Raw genomic sequence first — 27902 nt, 5'->3', positions numbered from 1 at the left:
CTCCATTTGAGGTGAGGACCTACGCTGTTTGCCTTAGATCATGTCGATAAACTGAAATGAAATTGTGTGTATTAATAACGAAACAGAGTCAAATACAATTTACTAGAATATTTGCAGACGTTATTTAAGTAAACGTTTTGTTTGAGTTATCATTTTTATATTAAGATTCGGATATTATTATATCTTCATGTATCTCGATATATTTAGTCTTAAGCTCGATGATGTCAGCCAAGCTCCATGTCTTGACTAAACAACTCTTTAATTAAATTTAGTTGAGTTGGTCAATAAACCGAACGTATTTGAGGTATATAACCAATTGGGATCTAAGGTATATTGATTTACTTCTATTGTTCTAGCATGCACAGTTTTGTATTTAAAGACAATCAATTCTATCAATTCCTAACGTTTTTAAATATAACTAATACGTTATTGGAGCATATTCAGTATTATGCGCCAAACACTAAAGTAATAATGATCATACTGATTATGATGCGATCAACGTATTGCCTAGACTTATTTCAAGGTTCGAAGTGAAGAAGGTCATTAGCTTTTGATCCAACTACTGTAAATTAAGTATACAGTTGTTAGGACCATAATGAAGGAATCATGAAGAATATTCCCGACACCATCAACGTACCTCTACAAACGTTTCTAATACGACCATGATACCAACAACTATTTTCCCTTATTATATACTAGAGGTCCGCCCCGGCTTCGCCCGTGGTACATATTTCGCAATAAAAGGTAGCCTATGTCCTTTCTCGGGTATCAAAATATCTCTATACCAAATTTCATGCAAATTGGTTCAGTAGTTATGGCGTGATTGAGTAACAGACAGACAGACAGACATAGTTACTTTCGCATTTATAATATTAGTATGGATTTTCTAGGTTCGAAGTGAAGGCGGTCGTCGGTTACCCAGCTGGCTGGCCGTGGACACGAAGCACGGCCTGATCAGCGGGGTGCCGCAGAAGCAGGACGTCGGTTCGCACGCGTTCACCGTCACCGCGCACGGGCGGACGCACGGCCTCACCGCTACTGATACGTTTACTGTTGAAGTTAGTTTGTTATTTATATTATTATGATTACTATCATCATTCCATAATACACGGGTATCACCATAAGGAAGGTACCCGGTCCTTTGGGAAGCTTACGGACTTGTGTCCCCAACACAAGTCCGTTGGACCTGACCTTAAGACCTTAAAATTCTCTAAAGGGCCTCTGCGTGTTGAGACCCTTTAGAGAATTTTAATGCGTTGTAGGACACCACAATATATGTATATATTATCATCATTATCATTATCTATGCTGTTTTTATCATAATGATCATTGTTTTCATCATCATCATTAAAATCGTTACTGTCGTCACTAGCTGTAAACTGACTGTGTTCGATTTGTAGGTCTCATATGATTTTCAGGATGGAATAAATCAGTTCCTTCTACAATAGAAGAGAAAAGTAAAAAGTAATCTACATTTATCAATATGAAAAGGAAGAATTTTCTTTTAACAATTGCATTACTACGATTTACTAGTAGTTAGCTATCCCAAAACTATTAAGGAATATTTTTAAAAGGGATGGAAAATAAGGAAATCTTAAATGTAGTCAAATAAATGGGAAAATTGATTATTTTTTCCTCCAAATCGCAGGTAAAGAAGGCAGAAGAGAAGCCGCAGTCAAAGTACGGCACATGTATCCACAACGAAAATAGACTAGTGTTAGTTATACTGATCGACGCGGCCTTCCACAAGATACTGCCGAGGCACAGGATACGGGCGCTCATGGAACTGGCCAGCTTCATGGCGCTTGATGGGGTGAGGTTTTAGTTCTTAGTCCTTTGTAATACAGGTGTTTTTCGTGTTTTGATATAGGAATTGTTTGATTTAAGCTCCTAGCTTAGACCTCTGAAGCTACAATAGTGGTTAATTTGGACTTAATTGTGTGACTGAATAATATATGAAGTTATTATAAATTAAAATACTGTTTCTTCAACAGTTTTAATATCTTAATGAAAAGTCGCACTTTTGATGTTATTATTTTTTTCAATAATACCTTGTTCTTTTATTGCCTTATGTGTCGACACTATATTTTTATTGAGATCGACCTCTCGTATGTGAAAGCGTTCCCAAAAGTGTGACAAACAAAGAATTTTCAAAGAATACTTAGGTATATATATAGGCAAAAGGGGATGCATGCTCCATAAAGTAGATTGAAAGTACATTAAAACACATCAACCATATTTGTTGTTTGTATTTAGAAAAGTTCAAAAAACATGGGAATTCCCATAAAGGAAAATGAAAGGGGTGTATTTGCTTTCTAAAAGCCGAAAAAGAATCATTTGTGCCAAATGTCAAGTTCAGCTCACAGCTTCTTTGTTTCGAGTTGTGTATGCTATTGAATAGTTTTCGCTTTTATTATTCGCCGTATGTCACCAATTGTTCGAAATCTGAATGAGCCAGTCCGATGACAATGTCGCAATACTTATTAAAACGTAAGATGGAATCATGATGGAATGTAAAAGGGCTATTGATAATTTATTGTAACATCGGTCCGCCATGCTTCAATCGACTTTAATTAGTTCGGTTAAAGCTCTACGAGGGCGCTCCTTAATTAACGACGTAATTGAAATACCGCGTCAATAAGAAACCTTTGCCAACTATATATTACAATTTACAACACGTAAATTTTCACTGAATAAATAATTTAAAAGTTTTTAGTTAATATATAGGATTTAGTACATTTGCCCGAGCGCTTCCTAATCATATTAACGTTGGTAAATTCGAAAGGAAACGTGCATTCCGTGATTTGACTTCTAATAGATATTTACAGAGAGCAATCACGTCTGTCTCTCTCCTTTACAATGTGAATGACAGTGACACACGATATTCGTTTAGTCAACGTATTGTGCGTATATGCACGCACTCGTTTGCATGCGTGAGGCTTACCCTTTATTAAAAAAATAACTCAAACAGTTCAATGGCCCATCTAACGATGCGATTTTATTTAACGTTCTATTGTCATTGACGTTTATTTGCCCGTGGTGATTTATTGCGTTGAGTCTTAACTGTTTTGTGCGTTCAACTTATGACCATATTACGATACGGATATTGAATATTATATTGGTTTTAACTAATGGCTTATTTGCGTTCAAATGTATTTTGTAACGTATCCTGTATGACAAGTGGTAGAGGAAGTCGACGCGGTTTTAGATACAATTTTTTTTTTAAGTATTGCCATTAAGAAATTAACCCGACCAAGTGCGAGTCGGATTCGCGCTTTAACTGTAAAAATGAAAAAAATGTATACTTTTCACAATTTTTACTTTATCTGTGCTATATGACGTTACTTCGTACCAAATTTCAAGATTCTGTGTTCACGGGAAGTACCCTGTAGGTTTTGATTCCTTTGCGAATGTCAAAAATTTGTTCAGCGTTTTATTTTATTGAAAAATAATATAATTAAAAAATATGTTTCCAGGACGAATTCTGGATGGAGCCATACAAGTCTGAGCACTCGCATGGTCACTCGGTGCTACTGAGCGGGCCCGGCACGACTAAACGCAGGCACAGTGAAGCTACTACTGCGATTTTCTTGAATGTAAGTAATTTTCAGTGGTATTGAGTTAGTTTTAAGAGCAGGATTCATTTTCTGTTCAAGTCATCAATCATAAAAATCTTTCTGGATTTTAAATTACAATAACATCCGTTGTTTAAATTAATAATTCATTGATTCATTATTATATACTAGCAGCAGGATCTGGCTTCGTCTGGGTTGACCCGGAAAAACAAAAAAATAACTTATGTCACCTAGCAATAAAATAGTTTTCAGGTGAACTTTTTTTCAAAGAACCTGTTAAGCAGTTATGCATTTATTCACTAGAAATAAAATCACACAGCTTTTCCCAAGTATTATGCATATATCTGTTTCACTGATCGATTTTCTTTAGGGACAAGTAGGTGATCAGCCTTCTGTATCCTACCAGACCGAGACATTTTTTTTCTTCGTCTCCACCGGGAATCGAACCCAGGACCCCCGGTTCTACGCTCACGCGTCAACCACTGTGCCAAGTCTGTCAAAATAATGCATCTGCCCCTTACCCCACTACGGGTACACGGGACTTCACTTTTCTCAAGTAAATACCAATGCTTTTCCCTGTCGGTGTATCTAATAAATAAATAAATTTATTCCAGGTGGGTTGCGGTGAAAAGCTTTGGAGTAGGCACAAAGTACTAGTAGCTGGTCTTCGAGAACAATCTCGAGATGGGACTTTGCATCAGCTCTTGCAATTACCAGTACTGGGCTGGAGGCTGTTAGGTATCAAACCAACGTACAGGCTTAAGAGACAGGTAAATATTAATATTAAATTAAAAAAAAAAATAAAAAATTTGCTTCCTAAATATATTTGTTTTTTGGAGTGAAGGAAACGTGTTATTAGGACAGGAGTCTCATAAAAATAATGTTCATGATCAATAATGGGAAAGCTAATTTATTAACTATTCAATATACTAATCTGGGCCGTATTATGACCTCTTATTTCCAGACAGATTACGCCGTGAATTGAACTGACTGGCAAATTCATATTATCGCAATAACCAGCCATGAATATTGCAATCATAATCTCTTGATGGTGAAAATTTAAAAAATAATATTTTTTAAGTTTGAAAGAACTATAATGTGCTAACAATATTTTTAATTATTCATACTATTTCTGACTTAATTGAACGGAAATGTCGGAGAGTAACATTATAATTTCTTTCTTTCTTTTTTAATAATAAACCTCGAACACAAGTAATCAATCAAATTTCTGTATTTTCTTATTATAACATTCCAGTCGCCACTCGAAGGTTCGGGTGACTACGACAACTACGACGGTGAAGATGATCCAGCGGAGTACAGCGGGTATGATGATGATGATGATGACTTCGACAACATTGATCTCGGACCTGTACCTGACTTGGTGAGTAATTGTAGAAATTTGTTTGAAAATGGGTGATTTTTTTTTAAGTTAGCAAAAAATGGGTCTGAATTCATATGTGTGGTTGGAATAATCGAGTAATTTTAGAACAAGAACAATAAAAGGGTGATTTTTTTTCTAAAGCGTGTGAAAAAATGGTCTGAATTCATATGTGTGTGTAGGTTGGAATTAAAAGTTCTGAAATTTTATAAAGACTAGTATTTGTGGACAGATCGTTTGATTAATAATTGAGAATTTAACATTTTTTTTATATTTAGAACAAAGACCATATGAAAGGTTTTAATGCTATAGATATAATGAAAGTTTCATTATAATAACTTTAAAATATTTAATGTGATACGTGTGTCGATTCTTAGATAGAATTATACCTAGTATGATTACAATATATTATGCCACAATATCCAAATAGTACACAACATCTAGAAATTATGTAATACGGAGAAAGATCAGTATCCGCTATAGTGTATAGATAAACATACTTTTTAGATTAGAATTGGGTGGAAAATATTATACAAAAAAAATAAATTGAAAATTTTATAGAAAGGATAGAATATGCCTAATTGATTATCAAATTCGATATAATATATATATTATTATGTATAATCAGCATAAGAACAAAAAGGGCCAGCAACAATGCCACCTTTCAAACATAAATCATTCCATCCAAGAACCACCCTTACATATTCCATCACCATTCGCTTACATCTGCATATACATATTCACTATATCCATTTATTTACGGCATTATTTAAAAGAGACCTACAGCCAAATAATCCTGGTTTTTAAGTACAATTATTGTATGCATCATGTACATTAAGTGTTCTGTAGTATTCCCACAGCATGGAATGTTGAATGACTTAGCGTCATCAGATCATACCTATCACTTGAATACAATCTAAACGCTTTTTATCCGTCGCTCAAAATGTTATGTTGCTTACGAAAGTCAGACATCTTTCATTCATTTCATTTGCACTCGTGTTAAGGTCTATAAACGTGTTCCAAGTGTCTATTTAATCTGTGAGCTTGTGTGTGGTTGATTTAATGTGTCGTGATAAATACTAACTTTAATAAGGCCTCGCTTTAAAACATTATAATTATTAGTAAAATTTTGATGATGTAATTTATTTCTAAAAACTTATCGCTGATTGAAAATGACCTAATGCCGCTTTATACGAGTAAAAGGGACTAGTATTAACAATGGTCTCGCTTTTCCAATAAAAAAAAAAACAAACCAGTATCAAACACTTAAAATTATAAATTAGATCTTATCGATTCGATAATGATATTAAATGCTTTTATCTGCTCATCAAAATTATGAAATGTTCGAGGCCTTATTAGCTTGAAATCAAAACCACATATCGACAAAATAATTAACATCGGAACGCTTTAAATATCCACAAACAATTGCCACTAACTAACTACAGTAACCTACACGCTATTTAATGTTTGGGTTGTTGTGGTCATACATACCATGTACTATCGGACAGATAATTTATTTTGAGGCCGTTTATTATTTACAATATGTGGTAATAGAACAATATCGACTAAAATTAGTTTAAACGCAAATAAATCAGTTGGAACTTTTCGGTATATGACATTAAAGAGTTATTTCACATTATAAATTAATATAAAAGCCGTTTTACTTCGCAAAAATTGATTAAATAAAGTAATGTTTTCTATGGTACAAATAAACGATCCACATGTACGTAATCCACGGCCGCAAAGCATATTGTCACACGTGGCAGTACTAACGTAGTGTCGCGCGGGCAGGTGGACCCCCCCACTCCCCCGCACCCACACCGCCACCACCACGGCGACGACTTCGCGGCACACACCACCACCGACACGTTTCAGACCGAGCCCGCGACGGAGGCCACGGAACCCCTAACCCCCCTAACCTCGCTCACGCAACCCCCTAACCTCTCGCCAACCCCCGACCCGACCCCCAACACCCAAACCGACCCACAAACCCACAATACGTCCCCCCAGACGCCGGCCACGGCCACCACAGAGGACGCCGTCTCTAACTCGTATACAACAGAGGTTTGTCGTCCGCATGTCTGCGTGTTTATGCACGATGTAGGAATGTCATGTGGCGTTTTGTTTGTTCATCCCGAATTGTTTTAACACGTATGTTCTAGTAGCTAGTTTAGATTTTTTTCTCCGTCGCTATATATTTTATTTTGTTACGGTTGTGTGAGTTTTGGTTATGATTATAATGGTCATGTTATGTAGTATTAGTTACTAGATGTGTGTTGAATCTTATTAATATTGCATCGATATCGTCATTAGAATGAATGTTCACTGTTGATAACATTTTTAAGCTCTTTTTCTCTTTTTTATATATATTTCGGTTAATATTTTCTTATTGAAATGTTTTATCTCCAACAGGATCACAAAGTGAAAATCACTCCATATTCGGAGACTGCTTCAGAAGCAAGCAGCGTTAGCTTCTCGAAGGAACCAGCTCCCGTTAATAGAAACCTTGATGAACATTCACCAATAGTTATCGTCCCAGAAGACATTACAACGTCAACTGAACCCGAATTGGTATGCAATTTTCCTATAGAAGTTTGTTTTTCACAAACCCTAACTCACGTGTGTAGTATTTTGAACACTAATCTATCTTGAATGGGATTGGAATTTCTTAACATGGGTTACTTTAGTTCAGGATGCCCATCAACTTCACAATGTAGATTAATTTGTACATACATCGACTAATCTATCACGTAAGGACAACGCATTAAAATTAATAAAAAAGATAATTAAAATGTGTAGATGAATTTTATCATATTTTGGATACAAAATTAATATTCCAAGAAATATGTTAAATAAAATTAATTTACAATATTCACGAAACTGTCTTTTTAAATTAGCTCTTTTGCTTATTGTAAGCAAAAGAATTACAAATTTTTCATATACTATCAAATAAAAAAAGCGTTGTCGTTACGTAATCACAACCACATGTGTGAGCGTCCGCATGGCACTTTCAGCAAACAGTAATAATCCGCGCATCCAACGAACTACCACCGGTGTCCTCCTCCGAACCCCCCACGTCGCCAGCAACCACGGAAATAGAGACGCCGGCAACGACGTCCACGTCAACGACGTCAACGACATCAACGACGTCAACGACGTCGACAACATCAACGACGACGACGACAACAACGCAAGCGCCGACCACGTTGCCAACTGTCACTTTGACCACGCCCACTACGGTTCCGACCACACAGGAAACGGTCACGGAAGAGGTCACGCAACAGGTTTGTCACGAACTTCCTTCGATCCACACTCGATACATTATAGCCAATAGTTAACAAGTCATTTATCATTGTTTAACGTCATATCATTAATGGTGAGGGACATTGTAAAGTTTGGATCGAAAGATACAAGTGGAGGTATAACCTAGCTAGAACTCTTAACCTTTGAATGGTTTGGGAATAATTTGGCCTGTGACTTTTCAAAATTCAAAATTTAATACCTGCTTAGTGTTAAGAGTCGAGTTTAATGTGCAAATGCGTATTTTCTTTCAATTCCACAAGCACCTCTTTTTGCTTTTGCAAGGGTGTGAATTTTTCTTGAATCAGACATTATTTATTTATTTTAAAAATCTTTGCGTAAAAAAATATAAACATACATAAATAACAACGAAATAAAAAAAATCAAGTACTTGTACAGCTTTAAAAATGGTAATATAAAAAACAAATAAACTAACCTACAAAATAAAATGTACTAGGAGACCATGACATCATCAGAGAGGACAAGCACAATAATAGGCAGGACTACGGAGACGGTGACATTCGCGATGCCGATCAACCAGCCGCCAACACTCAAGCATCATATGAAGAAACTTGCTATCACCGCTGGAAAGGCATTTAGGTATAAACTTCAAAAATTAATTATGTAGTTTACAAGCTTAACTTTCTTGTGGATTTGTTGAAATGATGTAAATACCTTTTCATACAACACAAATAACATATCAAAATGAATAATAGATGATTTCGATATTCTTCATCCAATAATCCATCCATCGGTTCAATAAATTTTTGTTTGTACGCAAAATTTAATTATCAAATTTAAATATGCGAATTTGACTCCTGTATTCTTAGTTAACAATAAAAATTACATAATTAAGCCAATCATTCCTTTTTGTATTGTAAAAGAGGTAAATAATATGAAATATCAATTATCAATTTCAAAAAACAATTATCGAAACACATCCTGGAAGACCACACGCTCAAACTTTGAATGCAATGAATGAGTAGGTACCTAACCTAACTTAACTAATGTAAATAACCTACTCTAAATATTTAACTAACGAATGTTATTTTTTATACATACCTATGTTTAAAATTAAGTTTCTCATGTAAGTGACTTATTGTCTTAATGGGAATAAATGTCTTTAAACCTTAAACCTTAAATATGAATTACAGATACATCATCCCCGCTGACCTATTCACGGATCCGGAAGAAGGCAGCAATCTAACATTTACTATGTATGAAGCTGAAAATGTGCCATTAAGCAAGAACTCGTGGATACAATTTATCCCGTCGGAAAGGGAGGTTTATGGCCTGTAAGTATATTATTATACATTAGCATATTTATCCAGCTAAAAGTAGGTATATCATGTCGTAGCCGCTTTTAAGAAAATTCTTGTAGAACTATTTGCCATCTTACAGTGTAAAAAGTATTACAATAATAATTGTGGAATGTTTTTTAAACTGGAACATATAAGATAACTTTACAAATTAAAAAATAGGAGATACATATATATATAAATTATGTGCACGTAATATAAAAGTAAAAGATTGAAAAAAATATTACAGCATTTATAAAATGTTCAATCAATAATGTAGGTACTTAATAAAAAAAATCTGTAGTTAAATATTTTCGAATAACTTTAACAATGTACTTAAAAAAATCCTAATTAAATAATTTTTTCCCAGGCCGCTCGAGGCGCACGTGTCCCGTTGGAACTTCATAGTGGAAGCGCAAGATAGCGAAGGCCTCGTAGCCAGAGGGCCCCTCGACATCACAGTACAACAACACAAGAGTGCCAGAACAATCAACCACCAATTCACTATGGAATTTAAACTAATGAAACAGTACACGAATACGATAGATTGGCAAATACGAGCTCTGGAAGGGATAGTTAATCTCTTTAGAGATACGGATATGGATCACTTGACGGTTCTAAATGCAACGGTTAATGGCGATATGTGCGAATTTGTCTGGACCAATGATACGCTGCCGAAAGATCCAGCGTGTCCCATGGATGATATACGTCGGTTGATGAAGGTGAGTTTTGTTTTTAGATTTCATGAGTGAGTTTAAATTGTGATTATAATAATTAGTATTATTATGGGACAGAAAAATATTATAATGGAGTTGGTACAAATAGGGACAATACAGATTTTGTAAACAATTTTATTAAAATACTATGAAATAAATAAGAAAAACAGTTCAATTAGCATAAACGGCGATCGCAGTGATTTAAAACTAGGGATAAGGAAATGCTAACTCACCAGACGCTGCGTGATGTCATGCGTTATCGCGGTCGTTTGTTTAAAATATGCCGCGGAGGCTGCACTTAACGTTTAATATAAGAATAAAATAAGTATTAATGCTTTTATCTTTGTTTTTAAATATTCTGGTTACGAAAATTCTGTTACAAATAAAACACATATACCGACGTAGTCGCATCGCAACGGCACGCACGCACGTTCGAATGACGTCTCGCGATCGAATTTTATCTATTCTTTACATTGAGATAATATTACTACGTATGGAGGAGACACCACGAACAAAATCTGTGCGCCATTTTTTTGCTCTAACTAAGTTTTAAAAATTATTATCTAGTTAGGTACTTGCCGATGAAAAGTTATGTTAGTCACTTTTCCGTATTATTTGTATTATTTGTGCAATATCATAACACACACGAAGGCATATTTGATGCGTTTCACTTTAAAACAAATAAAAAATGAGCGTGCAGTTAAGCCATATGGCTTATGTTGAGCGGAACATAAGTGATGTAGGCGGTGTCGTCTCCATATGATCTCAATGATTTTTTAAAGTTTTTTTTAACAATATACAAATGTTACAGATAATGGAATCAGACACAGAAGCGGGCAGCCCGTCCGCCGGGTTGTCCCGGGCGATGTCCCCCGAGCTGAAAGTGTCTAGTGTGGGGAGTCGCGGGCTGGGCCGGTGCGCCTTGCCCCCCGCGCCCCCCGCGCCGCCCGCCGACACCTACCCGCCCGTCACGCGCAACCAGGTCGACCATCTCACCGCCACCGTGGGACACCTGCTGGTGTACAGGGTGCCCGAGGTGAGTGTGTACATACGTACATACATACATGCATACGTACATGCATACGTACATACATGCATACGTATATACATGCATACGTATATATGTACATGCATACGTACATACATGCATACGTACATGCATGCATACGTACATACATACATACATACATACATGCATCATACGTACATGCATACGTACATACATACATACATACATACATGCATCATACGTACATGCATACGTACATACATACATAAACCCACCCAGGCACATACATAAAGTATTCAAGTAATCGTCTACAAAATGTTTGAACCACACACTTGTCTGCGCCTCTACGCCCGCTACGGGCATGTAAATTTTACATACATGTGCGTCACAAAGAGCCAGAAATCTATAGCATCTACACATCACACTCATGCTTGTTATTGACAAGAATGTACGACATAGCTCACACACACATGTATGTGTGACACACATGCGTATGATGTATACATCATACGCATGTATCTTACAAACATGTATTTAACAACTTTTTTTACGATGTTAAAGATAAATACACTCTCATAGAAATACACACCACACGTCTCCAGTGCAACATCTATGTGCTAGAAACAAAAACGAATGAATATTAAACATATACTGCCAGTCACTACTTATTTTACCTTAAAAATTATGAAAACTTTTATTAAATTTTCAGGATACATTCTTCGACCCAGAAGACGGTGGTACCCGCAACCTACACCTGTCGCTGCGATTCAGCGACCGCTCTGAACTACAAACATCACACTGGCTACAATTCGACGCTAACAACCAGGAGTTCTATGGTCTACCGTCCAGTAATGATGAAGGCAGTGTGCATTACCAACTGGTAAGATGATTTGATCATAATTTAACTTTGTATATCGTAAATTTAAAAACATGTAATGTTTAATGTTATCAAAATAATTGATAAAAAGATCGACATTCATTTTATAAACATCGTTTTTAAAGTATAAAAAGTAAAAACCATACTAAATTGTATTTTTTTAACAATTGGGAAACGCTTGACCACTTACATGGAAAATTATTATTTCATTTATATATGCAAAATAAAAATTAGATCGTTATTTTTATTTGTCATTATTGTTTAAAATAAAGTGTGTATAATTTTGCAACCTTATAAAGGTTTCAGTTCTACACGTAATGGTTAACATGACGATTGTATTTAAAATTCATTTGAAAACTAACAAAAACAGTAATTAAACGACTCCAAGGCTTAATCTCAATTAAATTCCAGATCGCCGAAGACTCAAGCAAAAAGAGCGCATACGACAGTCTCATAGTAGAAGTAGCGAAAGCCCCAACCATCCGGCCCACAGTAGAATTTCAAATGACAATGGACCCATCTCCCAATCTCATGCAAACTGCGGCCAATAAGCGCAAGATTGTTGAGAAATTGGCAGCTTTGTTCGATCAAAAGGAGACAGATAATATCAGGATACAGAGCATTAGTGATAACCCGCCGACTATTATATGGTGAGTGAACTAATTGGTGTTATGTTAGCGGTTGTAGTGTACTGTATCATCAAGTTTACGTAGACTTTAATTTACGCTTGTTAAATGTTAAAAGCGACTTGGAGAGGCCTTTGCTCAGCATTGGGACACGACAGGCTGATACAATACAATACAATACAAATGTTAAAAATAAGTTGTTATTTGTCGTGTGGGGATAACTTTTCCTACTATTCAAAATTAATTTGAATTTGAATTTATGATTCGCACAAGGAGACCATTTCTAATTTAATAGTGAAAAAAATATATGAAAAAATTTCATGTTCATAATTAATCACTGTATGAAATCTGACTCTATTCTTTAAGCTACTCTTAGCATAAAGAATATCTGTTTACTAAGTATTATTTGGAGAAATTCGTCATGGTATTTAATTAAATGTATAATTTTAAATGTTACTCCGTTTACGAATATTAACATCACATCTCCGGTTATAGGTACAACACAAGTCTACCAATGGACAGATGTCCGAAACGAGAAATCGAAGAACTACGAAACATGATTATCGTCGACGAAAGGGGCGCTATGGGGGGCAACCTTAAGGAAAAAGTCGACCAAATTTTCGACAAAGACCTAAAAGTGATGTCCATACGTCTCATTCCACTTGGTTTATGTGCGGAACAAAACACAAAGACACCTAAAGCAATGGTGCCGCCACTTTCGAGTGGTGCGGTGAATAATAAGACGCCCAACGCTAGTCCTGAGTACTCGGACTATTTGGTGACGTTCGTTATACCGGCCGTCGTGATTGTTTGTATGATTCTGCTGGCTGGGATTATTGCATGCGTGCTGTATCGAAGGAGGCGTACTGGTATGTTTTTATGTGATAAATATTACAAATTACACTTATGATTATGTAAGAATTGTCTGTAAGGGAAAATTTATTATAATGTTACTCAGTTTTTTAGTATTGTTGTAAATATTGTTTTAAAATTTCGAATTTCTAACGATCTTAAGAGTAGAGACAAATCGATAAACATACATAATAATATTAATTTTTACATAGAGTTCATATTTGTAGATAATCTTAAAACCATAGGTAACAAACAATTTAACCAAAACAAATTTTAATCTTAGGTCATGCGAATTCTTGACAAGAAAAAGGTGACAACTGCTTAACTATCATGCACCTTTCATTTATAGCACTAGACAAATTGTGTCTTTTAAAAGTACGCTTACGCTTCTATATACGAAGCTTGTTCAAATATACTGCGCACTGATGTAACATGCTGAACTCAATAAAGTAGAAAACGTCAAATTGTATTAATAATTGCTTTAAATGTTGTCTCTATTTCCTACACAATAAGTACTATATTGCAATAAATAATTACAGGTAAAATGAGCGTCGGCGACGAAGAAGAGCGTCAAGCGTTCCGTTCAAAGGGTATTCCAGTTATCTTCCAAGACGAGTTAGAAGAAAGGACTGATACCGAGCCGGTGGATAAAAGCCCAGTGATTATGCGCGAAGAAAAGCCCCCCCTCCTCCCACCCGCGCCCGACTATAGAACGGGGGAAGACGCCCCCTACCGCCCCCCGCCCCCCTTCGCCGCCTCCCGCACTCCCCCCCGACCCAAAGCCACCCCCACATACAGGAAACCCCCGCCATACGTCCCCCCATAAAACTACCCCCCTCCTCCCAAACTAGCTCGTAACACCCGTCCCGACGCGACGGGTCGACAAATTATTTCATAAAATATTTTTTTGTAAGAAAACTAGTCGATTAACTGATTAAACAACATTTGCTCGATCGTTTCACTATTTATTATCTCGGCGAAAGCATTTACGATTGTACGGTATCGATTGAATCGCATTTATTTTCAAATTTTATATAGACTGTCGAATGACCTCATGGACGTAAAAGGAATTGTGCACAATTTTATGTGACTACGAATTTCTTATATTAAGTAATGTCACGATTTGTGAGTAGTTGATATATTGTGTAAGGTGTTTACGGCGTTGAGAATGTATCAATTATGTGTAAAAATTGAAGACTTCACGTATAAATTAGTGGGTTGTTATAGGTGGCGTTTATAGTCTCTAGATATTGTACTAACACGAAATTTTATTATGGCGATACGCTTCTTAATCTATTCGCCTTTTAATACGACGTTGGCTGAATGTGCCATTGTGTGCAAACTTGTTTTAAAAGTAATTTAAATAAAACATATCGAAAATATAACGTTTTAGCCATTAGCATAGTTCTTCCAACACTGAATAGATAATGTGTGTACGTGCAAATAGTTATAGAAGAATGTATCGGAACGTTTTCGTATGGACACTATGATATAAATGACGTCAGCGCTTCTAGACATAATTTATTCAATAATTATTTGAATTTTTAAACAAATGCATCGATTTTGTATAGCGTATGTTGAATGCATGATTATCTGGCATGTGGTTTGTAACGAGTCGTGAATTATACAACTGACCCTAGTTTTAGGTTACGAATATATATTTTTAAGAATGAAAATATCATTTTGTACTTGTCTAATTACCATAGAAGTAAGATTAACAAATGTAACTATATGAAATGAGCTATAAAATAACTTTTTTCTTTGGATGTATTTTTTTCGACCGTATACTCATTTAGGATTTTTGCATTTATAGATCTTTTTAGTATTATACAATTTTATAGGACAGCTATTCTATTCTTCATTTTATTTTTTATTAATATATTATGTTATTAAATTGTAGTTGTACTTAATTGATGTCCACAAAGAAGCCGTACCATTTTAATTATTTCATAGACTTGTGTATGACAGCTATTTTATTTAATTATTCACTTTTAATGAACGCACATAATTTGTCATTAATGAGTTTTTTCTAATTTAATAAAATGGTCTAGTGATGAATTTGTTTTATTCTCCTTAATACCTAGTTTATTATACGAAAATCCTTATTGATACCTTTTTTTAGTTGAAGATACTTTTTTCTTTAGAAAGTTTCTTGGATCACACTATAAGCTTCACACAACTAGTTTTCACATAAATATTTTTTTTTAAAAGTATCTCAAAGGGCTAATGATCAAATGAGGTTACAAACAAATGAAAGGAGTATCATGAGTAAATGAGTGGACTATTTCTTGTCAGATGTGATTTAGTGCATTATGAATAAAATAATAAATAATATCGAATACTACAAACTCAAACTCAAACATTCATTTATTCAATAATTGAATTAATAATAAATAAATTGAATTTCAATTAGACTTCTCTTAGAAGCACTTTCGAATCGTCATTACATATTTTTAACACTTCAACAAACAGAATCTTATGAGCTACTACTAGCGGTCCGCCCCGGCTTCGCCCGTGGTACATATTTATTTATTTATTTATTTATTTATTTATTTATTTCAGAACCAAAGACACATATACATATTATCACAATACTCTGCCAAACTGTAAAACAGTTTGTTGGCAGATGTAGCTCCATTTTACAAAATATGTACTTCCATTTTACTTATAAAACACTACAATTTAATTTAACACTTTGATATTCTAACAGCTAACAATGTTACATTTCAACGGCCACAGATCATCAACACATCAACTCACTCTCAAATGCATTTAAAAAATATCTTCTTAATTCCTTCCTAATAATTCCATCCTTCCTATCACTTTCCTTAATTTTCATTGGGATTCTATTAAACAGTTTTGGCACTAAGTACTTCCTATGTCTCTGCCCATAGTAGTTACAATAGTGTGGCACTTCTAATACATTTTTAGTTCTTAAGTTATAAGACATTGTTTTATTAATACAGATTTTAAATTCATCATTATGAAATTGTTCCATTGCTATTAACATATTTACCTTCTCATGAACAGGCAGCATCTTGCACTCTACAAACAAATAGTTATAATCATTATTTTTTTTACAGCGGATTTTTACTTTTTCATGTGCTAATATTTTAATAAATTTTAATTGAAGCGCTTTTATTTTATCAAGGTAAGTCTTAAAAGTGCGCCCATAGCTAGCCAATCCATAAGAAAGCAGTGAGTCAGTCAATGCATAGTACACAATATACATAGTGGCCTTATCTAAAATAAAACTAAGATGATGAAATTTAACAAGAACTGCCCTCAGCCTATCCGAAAGATTAAGAATATGAGATTTCCATGAAAAGTATTTATCAATAACTAACCCCAAGTATTTGTATTCTTCCACTAATTCAATATTTTTACAATTACATTTCTTTGCAATATGTAGACATTCATAATTATGACCTAATATTTTTGGCGAATTCATAGTCTTACTATAAGGTGAGCGAATATGTATACATTTTGTTTTATTCATATTGATTATGATTCCATTATCGTGCGCCCATTTTATTATATTTGTAAAGTCATTTTGTATTTTAGCTTCTAATATGTGCATATCTTTATGCGCATAGAGTAGACAAGTATCATCCGCATACATATATATACTGCAATCACGTACTACACTGCACATACTGTTCACATGCATTATGTATCCAACGGGTCCGAAGACGGAGCCGGTTGGCACGCCACACTCAACCTTTGCCGGCTTACTGGCCTCCCCGCTAACCATTGTTACAAGTGTTCTATTCCCAAGGTATGCCTGGAGCCATTGCGGATTCAACCGTAATGGCGGATTCTGCCGGCCCCGCCAATTGACATTCGTCACACTTCTCTGTTATATTGAATGCAATGATTTTTCCCGCACATTTCTTGTGAAATATGTGGTCTATATGAAAATAGATGTTGGCCGATTCTCAGACTTACCCGATATGCACAGAAAATTTCATGAGAATCGGTCCACCCGTTTCGGAGGAGTATGCAGACTAACATTGTGACACGAGAATTTTGTATATAAGATATGAAATTATCGTATCGCAGTGTTTGAAGTCATACTCCTCCAAAACGGCTTGGCATGAAATTATTTATGCATATTGGGTAGGGGAAGTACTGTACAATATTATCCCACGATTAAGGGGATTGGGAGGCCCCTATGGGGTGGGTAGGAGTCTATTAGTTTATATATTCATAACCAATGACCAAGTCTATCCTAATTAATGCTGTGATAAGGCTGTGATGGTACAACAAACACAACATGCATTGAATCAAGGAAATGTAGAAACAACTAATGTGTTGGAAGAAGAAGAAATTGATGATGATGTTGATTAAATAAAACATTTGTTTTGTTATATTGTTGTTTTATTTGTTACTTGAACATTAAAAAAAAAAACATTTTTAACATATACAATTGCAATTTACACTTTTTAATAAAGTTAAAACCAACGACGTCATAACCTAATTGACACCTATGTCTTATTTTTTACGAAGATACGTTTCAGACAACATCCAGGGTGCGGGGTGCGGGGGAGCGGTAATTAGCGCATGCGGATCAAGAAGCTTATATCTAATACACTGGAGATTTCAGTATGAACATTAACTTGTAACAAGAAAATATGACCTTGAATGACGCCTGTATGTTTTTTTATCCCTTTCACACCCACTTGCCAAGTTAGGTTAAGTTATTTTAAGTTGTACTCATTATTCAAAAGTATTGTATAAACGTGTTCGCCTTATATACGATGTCGATTAGGTTATGACGTCGGTGGTTAAAGTATTCATAATAGAAGTATAACATAAATTAACAAAAAAATATTTGCATTTCATATGTTTGCAACAAGGGCTTATTTAATTGATTGTGCAATTATGAGAAGTTCAAATCTGTTTACATGAAAGTATGTTATCGGTCAAAGCTCTACATTTCGAGTTATCAAGTACATTTTGGGAACTGTCTTGCAGAATGCAAAAATTAGTGCTGACTCTCTGATCTCTTCCATTACTTGAACGTACTATAGTAATAGTAGTCAGTAGTAAAGCAATTAAGACATATTATAGACTCTTTATGCGGTTATTACTTATTATCATCCGGTGACGCGACACAGCTCAGTTGTCTCCTCTTATATAAAAAAAAAGTCAGCACCGCTCGGCCGCTCGCGCACTGGCGCCAGTAGCTTGCATGTACACAGTGTAACCACGCGCAGTATGTACACGTGTGACGTCACGTCAGTAGCGCAGCATGTACACGTGTGACGTCACGTCAGTAGCGCAGCATGTACACGTGTGACGTCACGTCAGTAGCGCAGCATGTACACGTGTGACGTCACGTCAGTAGCGCAGCATGTACACGTGTGACGTCACGTCAGTAGCGCAGTATGTACACGTGTGACGTCACGTCAGTAGCGCAGCATGTACACGTGTGACGTCACGTCAGTAGCGCAGTATGTACACGTGTGACGTCACGTCAGTAGCGCAGCATGTACACGTGTGACGTCACGTCAGTAGCGCAGCATGTACACGTGTGACGTCACGTCAGTAGCGCAGCATGTACACGCGTGACGTCACGTCAGTAGCGCAGCATGTACACGTGTGACGTCACGTCAGTAGCGCAGCATGTACACGTGTGACGTCACGTCAGTAGCGCAGCATGTACACGTGTGACGTCACGTCAGTAGCGCAGCATGTCGGTGACGGAGCGGGACAGGTGCGCGTGTGCGCTGAGCCAGCGGTTGTAGTCCAGGCGCATGAGCAGCCGCGCGAGGTGTACTCCACTTGGCCGCTCGCGCACTGACGCCAGTAACTGCATTAGCTGAGTTACTAGCTTGTTGAACCTTTAAAATAAAATAATTCAAATGTGCTAATGATACTAGTTTTGTATATAAAAAATCTCTACTAATATTATAAAACTGAGTTTTTTTTTGTTTGAACGCGCTAATCTCGGGAACTACTGCTCCGATTTGAAAAATTCTTTCGGTGTTAGATAGCCCATTTATCGAGGAAGGTTATAGGCTATATAACATCACGCTACGACCAACAGGAGTGGAGCCATGGGGGTGAAACCGCGCGGAGCAGCTAGTTACTGATAATTGGGTTTATAACATGCGGTAATTGATAGTCATTTAGATGTGCGTCAACTATGTTACCAGCCTCTTTAACATGCCAATAAATAAATAATTTAAAAAAATGACTGATAAGAATACAATAATAATTTTCAGGTTGGGAAAACACTAAACTGTTTATAAAATTACATTACACTTAAAAATAAATGTATTTAATTCATACACGTTTTTACCTTTCAGAATATCCCCGTATGTAATAATCTTCTTTAGTAGGATCGGATGCGAACTCACTGAGACTGCAGAAGGAGTGGCACAAACGCAATAGCTCCACTATATTACTTAGAACCGGGTTGTTGAGGCAATCCAATGTGTCGCTGGATGCGTCACCTTCCGACTGAAAAATACATTTTGATTTTTGGATGATAGAGAAAGGTTAGATAATTCTAATGACATATCTGTAATGTATAAATATAATTGTGCAAATAAAAAAATCAAATAGAGAAATAAAATTGGTTGAAAAATTAATTAAAAATATTATTCATTTCGATTCACCTAAAGAAACAAGATAACGATAAATAAAAATAAAATAAATTTCATGAACACATTTCTTAACTTCACCTTAAGTCAAATTCTACCCAGAATGTGTTCTGCCCAGAATACAGTCAGCCCAGAATACATTCTGCCCAGAATACGTTCTGCCCAGAATACATTCTGGGTAGAATTTGACCATAATAACGGTTTAAGAGATTTATTTCTCAAAAAGATTACATTTGAATCACTTACAGAGAAATAATAATAAAAATTATAAACATGTTTGCTCGCTAATAAACAACAAGTACACAAAAATTTTCCCACATACCGTTACAGTCAAAAACGACTGGCTCAGTACATCAGCCAGAAAGTTAGCATGGGCCCTTTTTAATTTTTCAAAGTCATTAGTGCTTTCCACCTCAGACATGAGACGAGAGAAGTTGGTCTCAAGAACATCCGCTTGTAAATAGTGTTGCAGATTGTCCATTAGGAACATTAGCTTGTTGTGCAGTTGGCATGTACTGAAACTGCGAAGAATTGATTTAAAGATAATTGTGGTTTAAAAGTGAGCTCTTACCTACACAAACATTATTAAGGGCCGATTTTTCAATGCTTGGATAAAACTTATTCGTCGAATAATGTATAAAACCACCATTTTCAAAACGTATTCTAATTGCCCGTATTTGACAGTTTACGTGACATTTTAATATTATCGTGTAATACTTTATTGGACGGATAAGTTTTATCCAAGCATTGAAAAATCGGCCCTAAGAAGAAAGATTTGATTGTTTCAATTGAATAGGCTCCGAAACCACTGGACCGATTTAAAAATGTCTTAAACATTCATTAAGAGAAGAAATAGCTCACAACGCGTCGTGGCTACATTACAAGATCCATATTGTAAATGTTTCTATCTTGAAATATGTATTTACTTTAATCTAATCAAAAAAAATAAAGCTGTTTTTACATGCGGTTTGGTTTCCAAATCAAGTGTTTACACCTTTTCAATTAGGAGTCTTAATTATTTTTAAGGTCCCACAAATGTATGTATTTAAATGCTGAACTAGTAAAAATAAAGAATGTTCTAAAGGCAAATTTAAAATATCTTACCGTGTAGAATGTTTATACGTCTTCCATAGCTTATGCAAGTCATGTTGCGTCTTCTTAATGCGCAAGAGCAGTCGGAACATATCGTTGTATCTCGCTAACACTTCTGGCGCGAATAGCAAGTGTAGCGGCCATTTGAAGTCGTACTTGAGAATAATTGTTGACCAACCATCTGCCACTAGTACAAGGAAAAAAATATTATTTTTATAATGAATTCTAGTGATGTAACGATACATGATTTCGTCGATACGATACTGATACCGATATCGACTTGGTAGATAAATAGATAATGAATTATGAACTTATTATGCACAAAAGTTTAAATTTAACAGAGACTGGACTGTAAATCGTTTTTTTTTTTTAATTAAAATGCCAAATCAAAACCAAAGAAAACATTTATTTTAGTATTATCATTTTACTAAGTCGGTTAAAGTATTCATACAGTCAGTAATCAAAGTTTACTATTGGTTGATTTTTGTTCAGAAAACAAAGTGTCCGCGCATTCATTAGGCGCGCTTTGTGAATTGGTTGATTTCGATATCGGTTGTTTTATAATCGGAGATACCGATACATCGGCAAATATAATCGGCAGCCGGTATCGTTTCATCCCTAATGAATTCATTAATTATGTGAAGCTGGGTATTTACCCAAATATTTATTTTGCTCAAGATAATGCCGCCAATTTGTACGGTGAAGATTCATTTTGTATATTATTGTTTTTTATATCTGTGCATTGTACAATAAAGTGTTTTTTATTTATTTATTTTTTAATGTATTTGATTGATACACTAATAATATCGTGATATGATACTAACATCAAAATCTTATTACTCTACTACATCTCCATAACCTTTATTTTTTAATTACACATTCATTCGTTCAAAGGGAGACTTTTTATTGTGAAGATCATATTCAATTCATATTTTTACAGTTGATATTCAAAATAATAGGAATCCATACCTGTACTACTGCTGTCATCAAGAGAAGAATTAGCAGATATATTGGGCTTAACATATGGCAATTCAAAACTGAATTTCTCGATATCAGCACTGTTACCCAACAACACAGCTCGAGCCGCTAGTTGAAATGCTTGATTCATATCTATAACAATAAATATTATATAATAATAAGGTATAGCAAAGTGATTTCCCCTTTTAATGGCATCATGCTTCACACACTTCAATGTGTATTTTTAATACCATATAAGTATTGTATAAATTGTTTTCATAATGTGAGGCTATGTGCCATTAAATAAACGTTTTCTTTCTTTCATTCTTTCTTTCAAAGAGGGTATTCTTAGTAATTACAACTGTTGTTTGTCATTAAACTTTTCCTAAGGTTTCAAACATAAGCAATATATTATTTAAACCAATAGACTGTCTACCAATTCAGTAGATATGGTAAGTATGTCATGTATTCAGTATTTGTAACAATAATCTATGCTAATATTATAAAGCTGAATAGTTTGTTTGTTTGTTTGAACGCGCTAATCTCAGGAACTACTGGTCCGATTTGAAAAAATTCTTTCGGTGTTAGATAGCCCATTTATCAAGGAAGGCTATAGGCTATATATCATTAATATCATTACGCTAAGACCAACAGGAGAGGAGCCACGCGTGTCAAACCGCGAGGCGCAGCTAGTATGCAATATACAAAGACGACGCGGTTGGCGCAGTGATAAAGTAACTGCCTACTGAGCCGACGGTCCCGGGTTCGATCCCCGGCCAGGGCAAATATTTGTGTGATGAACTCAATTATTTGTTCTTGGGTCTGGGTGTTATTATCTATATGTGTATTTATTAAATATTATATTTATCGTCGCCTAGTACCCACAACACAAGCCTTAATTGAGCTTACTGTGGGACTAGGTCGATTTGTGTAATAATGTCCTATAATATTTATTTATTATTATTATTTAATATATGAAGAAGCCACACTACATTTTGTAGTTATGTTTATTGTTACCTCTAGTAGAAGTCCGTGTAGTGGGTTTGTCCAGAATATGAGAAGTGAGTCTTAATAGTTCGAGAAACAACTCCCCTCTGCCCAAGAGATAAAAGTCCTTCATTAAACGGAGCTCATGTAAGAGTTGCGCTTCTTCTACCGCTACAGTCCAGAGATGCTGCAATTATATCAATAAAATATAAAAAATAAAAATAAATATTTTTAAAAAATGAAACCCTTTTTCCTTGGTCACGACTCACGGCATCACTTGTGAACGGATGGACCGATTTCGATAATTCTTTTTTTATTATATTGCTTGAAGTGCGAGGATGGTTCTTATGTAGAGAAAACGTAAATATGTACCACGGGCAAAGCCGGGGCGGACCGCTAGTATTAAATGAAAATGAAAAAAGAGGATTAAATTTTTGTATTATTATCTATAAAAAAAACCGCTAGTATTAAATGAAAATTAAAAAAGAGGATTCAAATTTTGTATTAATATCTATAAAAAATTTCTTCACTGTGCACTTCAGTAATTTCAATAATTTTTTTCTTATTAACTCAAACTCGAACATTTATTTATTCAAATAGACTTCTTTTAGAAGCACTTTTGAATATTCATTACGGTAAATGTTAAAAATATTTAACATCAATTTGGAAAAATCGGAAAGCAGTATCTATGGAGAAGAACCGGCAAGAAACTCCATAGTTGCTCTTTTAAAATCATGTATATTTTTCTAATTTATGTAAATCCACCTCAGCCATTCACAAAGAAAATATGTAACAATGTAATCACAAACCTTTGTAACACACTCCTTGATATCTCTAACCACATTCTTCAAGTTACATACTTCAAACTCGTCAGGATTTTTCAGTTTTTGCAACTTTTCATGAAACTCGGCTTCTTTTTCTTCCCAAATTGTAAACCTATGATGTAAATAAATAACTTAGAATTAATTAGAAAATATGTATTGTTGTTAAATGAGATTATTGTATGAACAGATTTAAAAAATCATGCATCTGACTTTAATAAATGTCTAGAACAAATTTTTATGGGAAATGAGATATAAAAAAAATATATACCGGCCGAATTGATAACCTCCTCCTTTTTTTGAATTCGGTTAAAAACCAAGAATCCTTTTGCTTACCTCCTAGATTCAATATTTATTTTCTGCAAAGGCATAACAGCTCTATTCATACTGAAATTATTATTCTTCTTCACTTTCTTAGGATCAAATCCAAATAATATAACAGTTTTTCCAACAAATAGTATTTCTTGTGCCAAAGACAGTGGTATAAAGTATGGAATCATAGTGGGATTCAAATTATAGCCACAATCCAGGGGAGTTTGTTGCAACTGAAAATAAAAAAAAATATTTTTATTGATGAAAATGGTTTCAAACATATATTTCTTTTTATTTTTTATTCTAGAAAGGAAAGCGCTTGACCACAATCTCGCCTGATATTAAGCTGAGATGTGGTCTTAGATGGTATGCGCTTCCCTAGTAGGTACCCGTTCACTCTTCGCATGAAGACCCCACTTTATACATATATATTCAAACTACTACTATCACAGAATTATACACAAAATGTTATGAATTAAACAAAAAATATACCACAGAAAAAGACAATCTATCATTTAGGACAACAAAAATGATTTAGTCCATTTCATTGCTTAATCTATCTTATCTTAATCTTTCTTAATATATTATGTATATAAATCTCGTGTCACAATGTTTGTCCTCAATGGACTCCTAAACCACTAAACCGATTATAATAAAACTCCCGCACCATATGCAGTTCGATTCAACTTGAGAGATAGGATAGTTTAAAGTTTAAACATGTAGGTACCACGGGCAAAGCCGGGGCGGACCGCTAGTATATTATATAAAAATGAAACCCGTTTTCCTTGGTCATGGCATCATGCGTGAACGGGTGGACCGATTTCGATAATCCTTTTTTTATTATATTCCTTGAAGTCCGAGGATGGATCTTATGTAGAGAAAATGTAAATATGTACCATGGGCGAAGCCGGGGCGGAATGCTAGTATAAATTTTAATTATAAAGACATTAAATTAAGTTTAAGATCTTTGAAACACTCACAGTGGAAACCAGAGACTTGTCTCCAGTGTTATTTGTGGAAGGGCAGGACAAAAATGTATCGTTTGAATCATCTTTCTTCACACCATATACAAAGAATTCTTCATAGGGATCCTTAAGTTCTCCATACAGCAGCCAAGTGCAGAGTTGGTTTATAAATACTGCATTTATACAAGAAAAAATTCTGAAAAAAAGCTTGAAAATTGTATAATATCTTCTATCATATTTTATCTATATTACTAAGTGAAATACATAATTTCCACAACCTCTATAATGCAGTAATTTGTGCTCATATGCATGATTATGCAGTTTTAATAGAGTCAAATCAGGCATTGCATAAAAAAGATAACAAAAGATTCAAAATTAGCAGATCTCAATACAATTATTTAATACTTACTTGACAATTGCCTCATGCACCATTTCATTGCCGCTCAAAATATATTGATGCAGGAGGCTTAATATTTGACAACCAACCAATCTTCTTTCTTTGATAGTTGTTATAATTCTATTCAATGTGTTAAACAGGCCCTGAAACTTCTCAACATAGCTATATACAAATGAAAGTGTATAGTTTTTGTTGGCTATGACTAATTCTTCAACATCTTTAAGGGTTTTCTTATAAGTTTGTAACACTTCTGTAATTCCTTCACTAAGAGCCTGGCCGTATAAGCCAAAAGTCCTGTGTCCTGATGCTATAAAATAAAAAGTACTTGTGGTTATTTTAAAAGAATAAATTCGTTCAATTTGACTGCTGAATAAATTTATTATATAATATCAAAAATCTAACATAATAGTTATATTGTAAATTACCTGAATGTTCCCTCCTTGATTGGAAACTAGTTGCAATCACAAAGTTTTGAATCTTGCGGTGACCCTTTGCGATTCCGCAAATTCTTTTAAAAATAGCCGCATCACCCTCATGACCGTAAGTTACTGGCTCTTGCTAGGTAGTAAATACATTAATTATTTAAATAATTCTGAAGTTATTTTTACAAAAAAAAATGTATTAGCCCGCCCGCCTTTAAATACTTGCCTGTAGCCCTTCTGATACTTGTGAACAATCCCAAAGTATTAATAACGCATCGTGAATCATTTTGCGCCAGTTTACAGTTCGGTATCCAATTATTTCAAGTGTTAAATGTTACATACATTGCTATAAGAATGATATTTTAGATTTTTCAAAATAAACAGCTCGCTGCTCGACCCTTGTTCAAATTTCAAAGTCAATATAAAAAGTCAACTGTCATATTTTGTCACTTCTGACTTCTGAGCGCTGTATTGCCCCTAAAGTGCGCTTACACGAGGATAATAATAAATTTGCTATTGCTTTTAAAAATTGTGGCAAAACTTATCCGTAGTCACCACTGTATTTTTAAATTTTGTGAATGTGAGATGCCATGTAGGTACGTCTTTAATATCTTATCACTTTAATATTAAAAATGGCTGCTATTCTATTTCCTAGTGATTGCCCGGGCTAAAGTGTACAATGCAAATGTTATCCCAAAATTTGAAACTTAACGATTTTTCTGAGAAAACTACATAATATTATTTGGAGTGTATTTCTACAGTTTCAAGTATAGCATATACCTAGTACCTATACGTACAAAGTTTCTTAGTTATGAATTATGATTAATCTGAAACGCTTAGCCGCTTAGCTGAAACCAAGAAGCTTATATCTAATAGGTACACTGGAGATTGCACTATGACCATTAACTTGTAACAAGAAAATATGACGTTGAATGACGCCTGTATGTTTTTTATCCCTTTCACACCAACTTGCCAAGTTAGGTGTGAAAGTGATAAAAAACATAAGTTGATGTGAAAGGGCTAAAAAACATACAGGCGTCATTCAACGTCTTATTTTCTTGTTACAAGTTAATATTCATACTGAAATCTCCAGTGTATTAGATATAAGGCCTCCCCCACATTGGGCGTAGGCCGAGCGTACGCGTTTCCTGAGCGTGCTGCCGGCGTCGGCGCGGCGCGGACGTCGCGTCAGCGCGCCGTCTGTGGGGCGCGGGCGTCGCGCCATCGAACGCTATGCAAGCGCTGCGCAAGCACCGCGCCGACGCGACGTCGCGTCTAAAGCACTCGGCCGCCCGCGCCGTGCCCCTCGCACTCATTGCCCTCGTCGTCGCCCGCTAGGGTCAGTCACTAGAATGGATTCTGACGAGGAAACACTGCTGTTAGGCACGGGCGGCCGAACGCCCATGGAACGCGACGTAAGCGCGGCGTCTGCGCGGCGTTCACGCAGCGCCCGCGCGGCGCTGGACAACGCGTAGCCCGCGCCCCACAGACGGCGCGCTGACGCGACGTCCGCGCCGAGCCGACGCCGGCAGCACGCTCAGGAAACGCGTACGCTCGGCCTACGCCCAATGTGGGGGAGGCCTAAGATATAAGCTTCTTGGCTGAAACGTATCTTCGTAAAAAATAAACATTATGGTCTAAGACCCGGGATTAGAAAAATATATCTTCATCTGTTATTTGGATGAAACAATTTTTTACAAGCTGATT

The 27902-nt window shown here is 35.5% G+C and overlaps 2 protein-coding genes across 9 annotated transcripts in view; one reads left to right on the top strand and one right to left on the bottom strand.

Annotated features, from left to right (window-relative positions):
• Positions 1 to 15685, top strand: part of Dg (Dystroglycan) — a 78129-nt gene extending 62444 nt beyond the window's left edge. For 5 of the 7 annotated variants that reach the window (XM_089704904.1, XM_089704906.1, XM_089704908.1 and 2 more), the window contains 15 exons: positions 891 to 1058; positions 1649 to 1813; positions 3477 to 3596; positions 4190 to 4345; positions 4831 to 4956; positions 7366 to 7524; positions 7968 to 8237; positions 8711 to 8853; positions 9408 to 9548; positions 9922 to 10273; positions 11079 to 11303; positions 11986 to 12156; positions 12565 to 12803; positions 13275 to 13648; positions 14171 to 15685. In XM_089704904.1, the coding sequence (XP_089561030.1) occupies positions 891 to 1058; positions 1649 to 1813; positions 3477 to 3596; positions 4190 to 4345; positions 4831 to 4956; positions 7366 to 7524; positions 7968 to 8237; positions 8711 to 8853; positions 9408 to 9548; positions 9922 to 10273; positions 11079 to 11303; positions 11986 to 12156; positions 12565 to 12803; positions 13275 to 13648; positions 14171 to 14457 (3096 nt within the window). In that variant the 3' untranslated portion in view covers positions 14458 to 15685. Of the gene's footprint in view, positions 1 to 890; positions 1059 to 1648; positions 1814 to 3476; positions 3597 to 4189; positions 4346 to 4830; positions 4957 to 6744; positions 7018 to 7365; positions 7525 to 7967; positions 8238 to 8710; positions 8854 to 9407; positions 9549 to 9921; positions 10274 to 11078; positions 11304 to 11985; positions 12157 to 12564; positions 12804 to 13274; positions 13649 to 14170 lie in introns of all 7 variants that reach the window. The other 2 variants (XM_089704911.1, XM_089704910.1) reach the window with 2 other exon arrangements.
• A 2772-nt stretch (positions 15686 to 18457) lies between these two features.
• Grip75 (gamma-tubulin complex component 4) lies at positions 18458 to 26860 on the bottom strand. Of its 2 annotated transcripts, none has more exons than XM_089704668.1 (12): positions 26418 to 26860; positions 26199 to 26327; positions 25786 to 26080; positions 25392 to 25572; positions 24436 to 24644; positions 24088 to 24214; positions 23309 to 23465; positions 22304 to 22444; positions 21347 to 21515; positions 20565 to 20763; positions 19939 to 20099; positions 18458 to 19477 (listed from the first exon to the last, which is right to left on the bottom strand). In XM_089704668.1, exons 1-12 carry the CDS (start codon positions 26479 to 26481, stop codon positions 19315 to 19317), a joined length of 1995 nt encoding a protein of 664 aa, XP_089560794.1. In that variant the 5' UTR covers positions 26482 to 26860; the 3' UTR covers positions 18458 to 19314. The 2 variants fall into 2 exon arrangements, with proteins under 2 accessions (XP_089560794.1, XP_089560793.1); XM_089704667.1 differs by having other exon boundaries at positions 21347 to 21521; positions 26418 to 26859.
• Positions 26861 to 27902: the final 1042 nt, after the last annotated feature.

This window comes from Colias philodice, chromosome 16 (genome assembly GCF_061535455.1).
Source record: "Colias philodice isolate Cphi_HAF_F1 chromosome 16, ilColPhil1 Martin Lab GWU primary, whole genome shotgun sequence".
Classification (NCBI taxonomy): domain Eukaryota; kingdom Metazoa; phylum Arthropoda; class Insecta; order Lepidoptera; family Pieridae; genus Colias; species Colias philodice.
Note: the sequence above shows the minus strand (reverse complement) of the source record. Positions and strands in the feature narration are given on the sequence as shown.

Coding starts and splice junctions, on each gene's coding strand:
- Grip75 (XM_089704667.1), bottom strand. CDS start 26,481: ATGATTCACGATGCGTTATTAATACTTTGGGATTGTTCACAAGTATCA. Junction 26,081..26,198: donor ATCAAGGAGGGAACATTCAG/GTAATTTACAAT, acceptor TTTATTTTATAG/CATCAGGACACAGGACTTTT. Junction 20,100..20,564: donor AGTCGTTTTTGACTGTAACG/GTATGTGGGAAA, acceptor TGTATTTTTCAG/TCGGAAGGTGACGCATCCAG.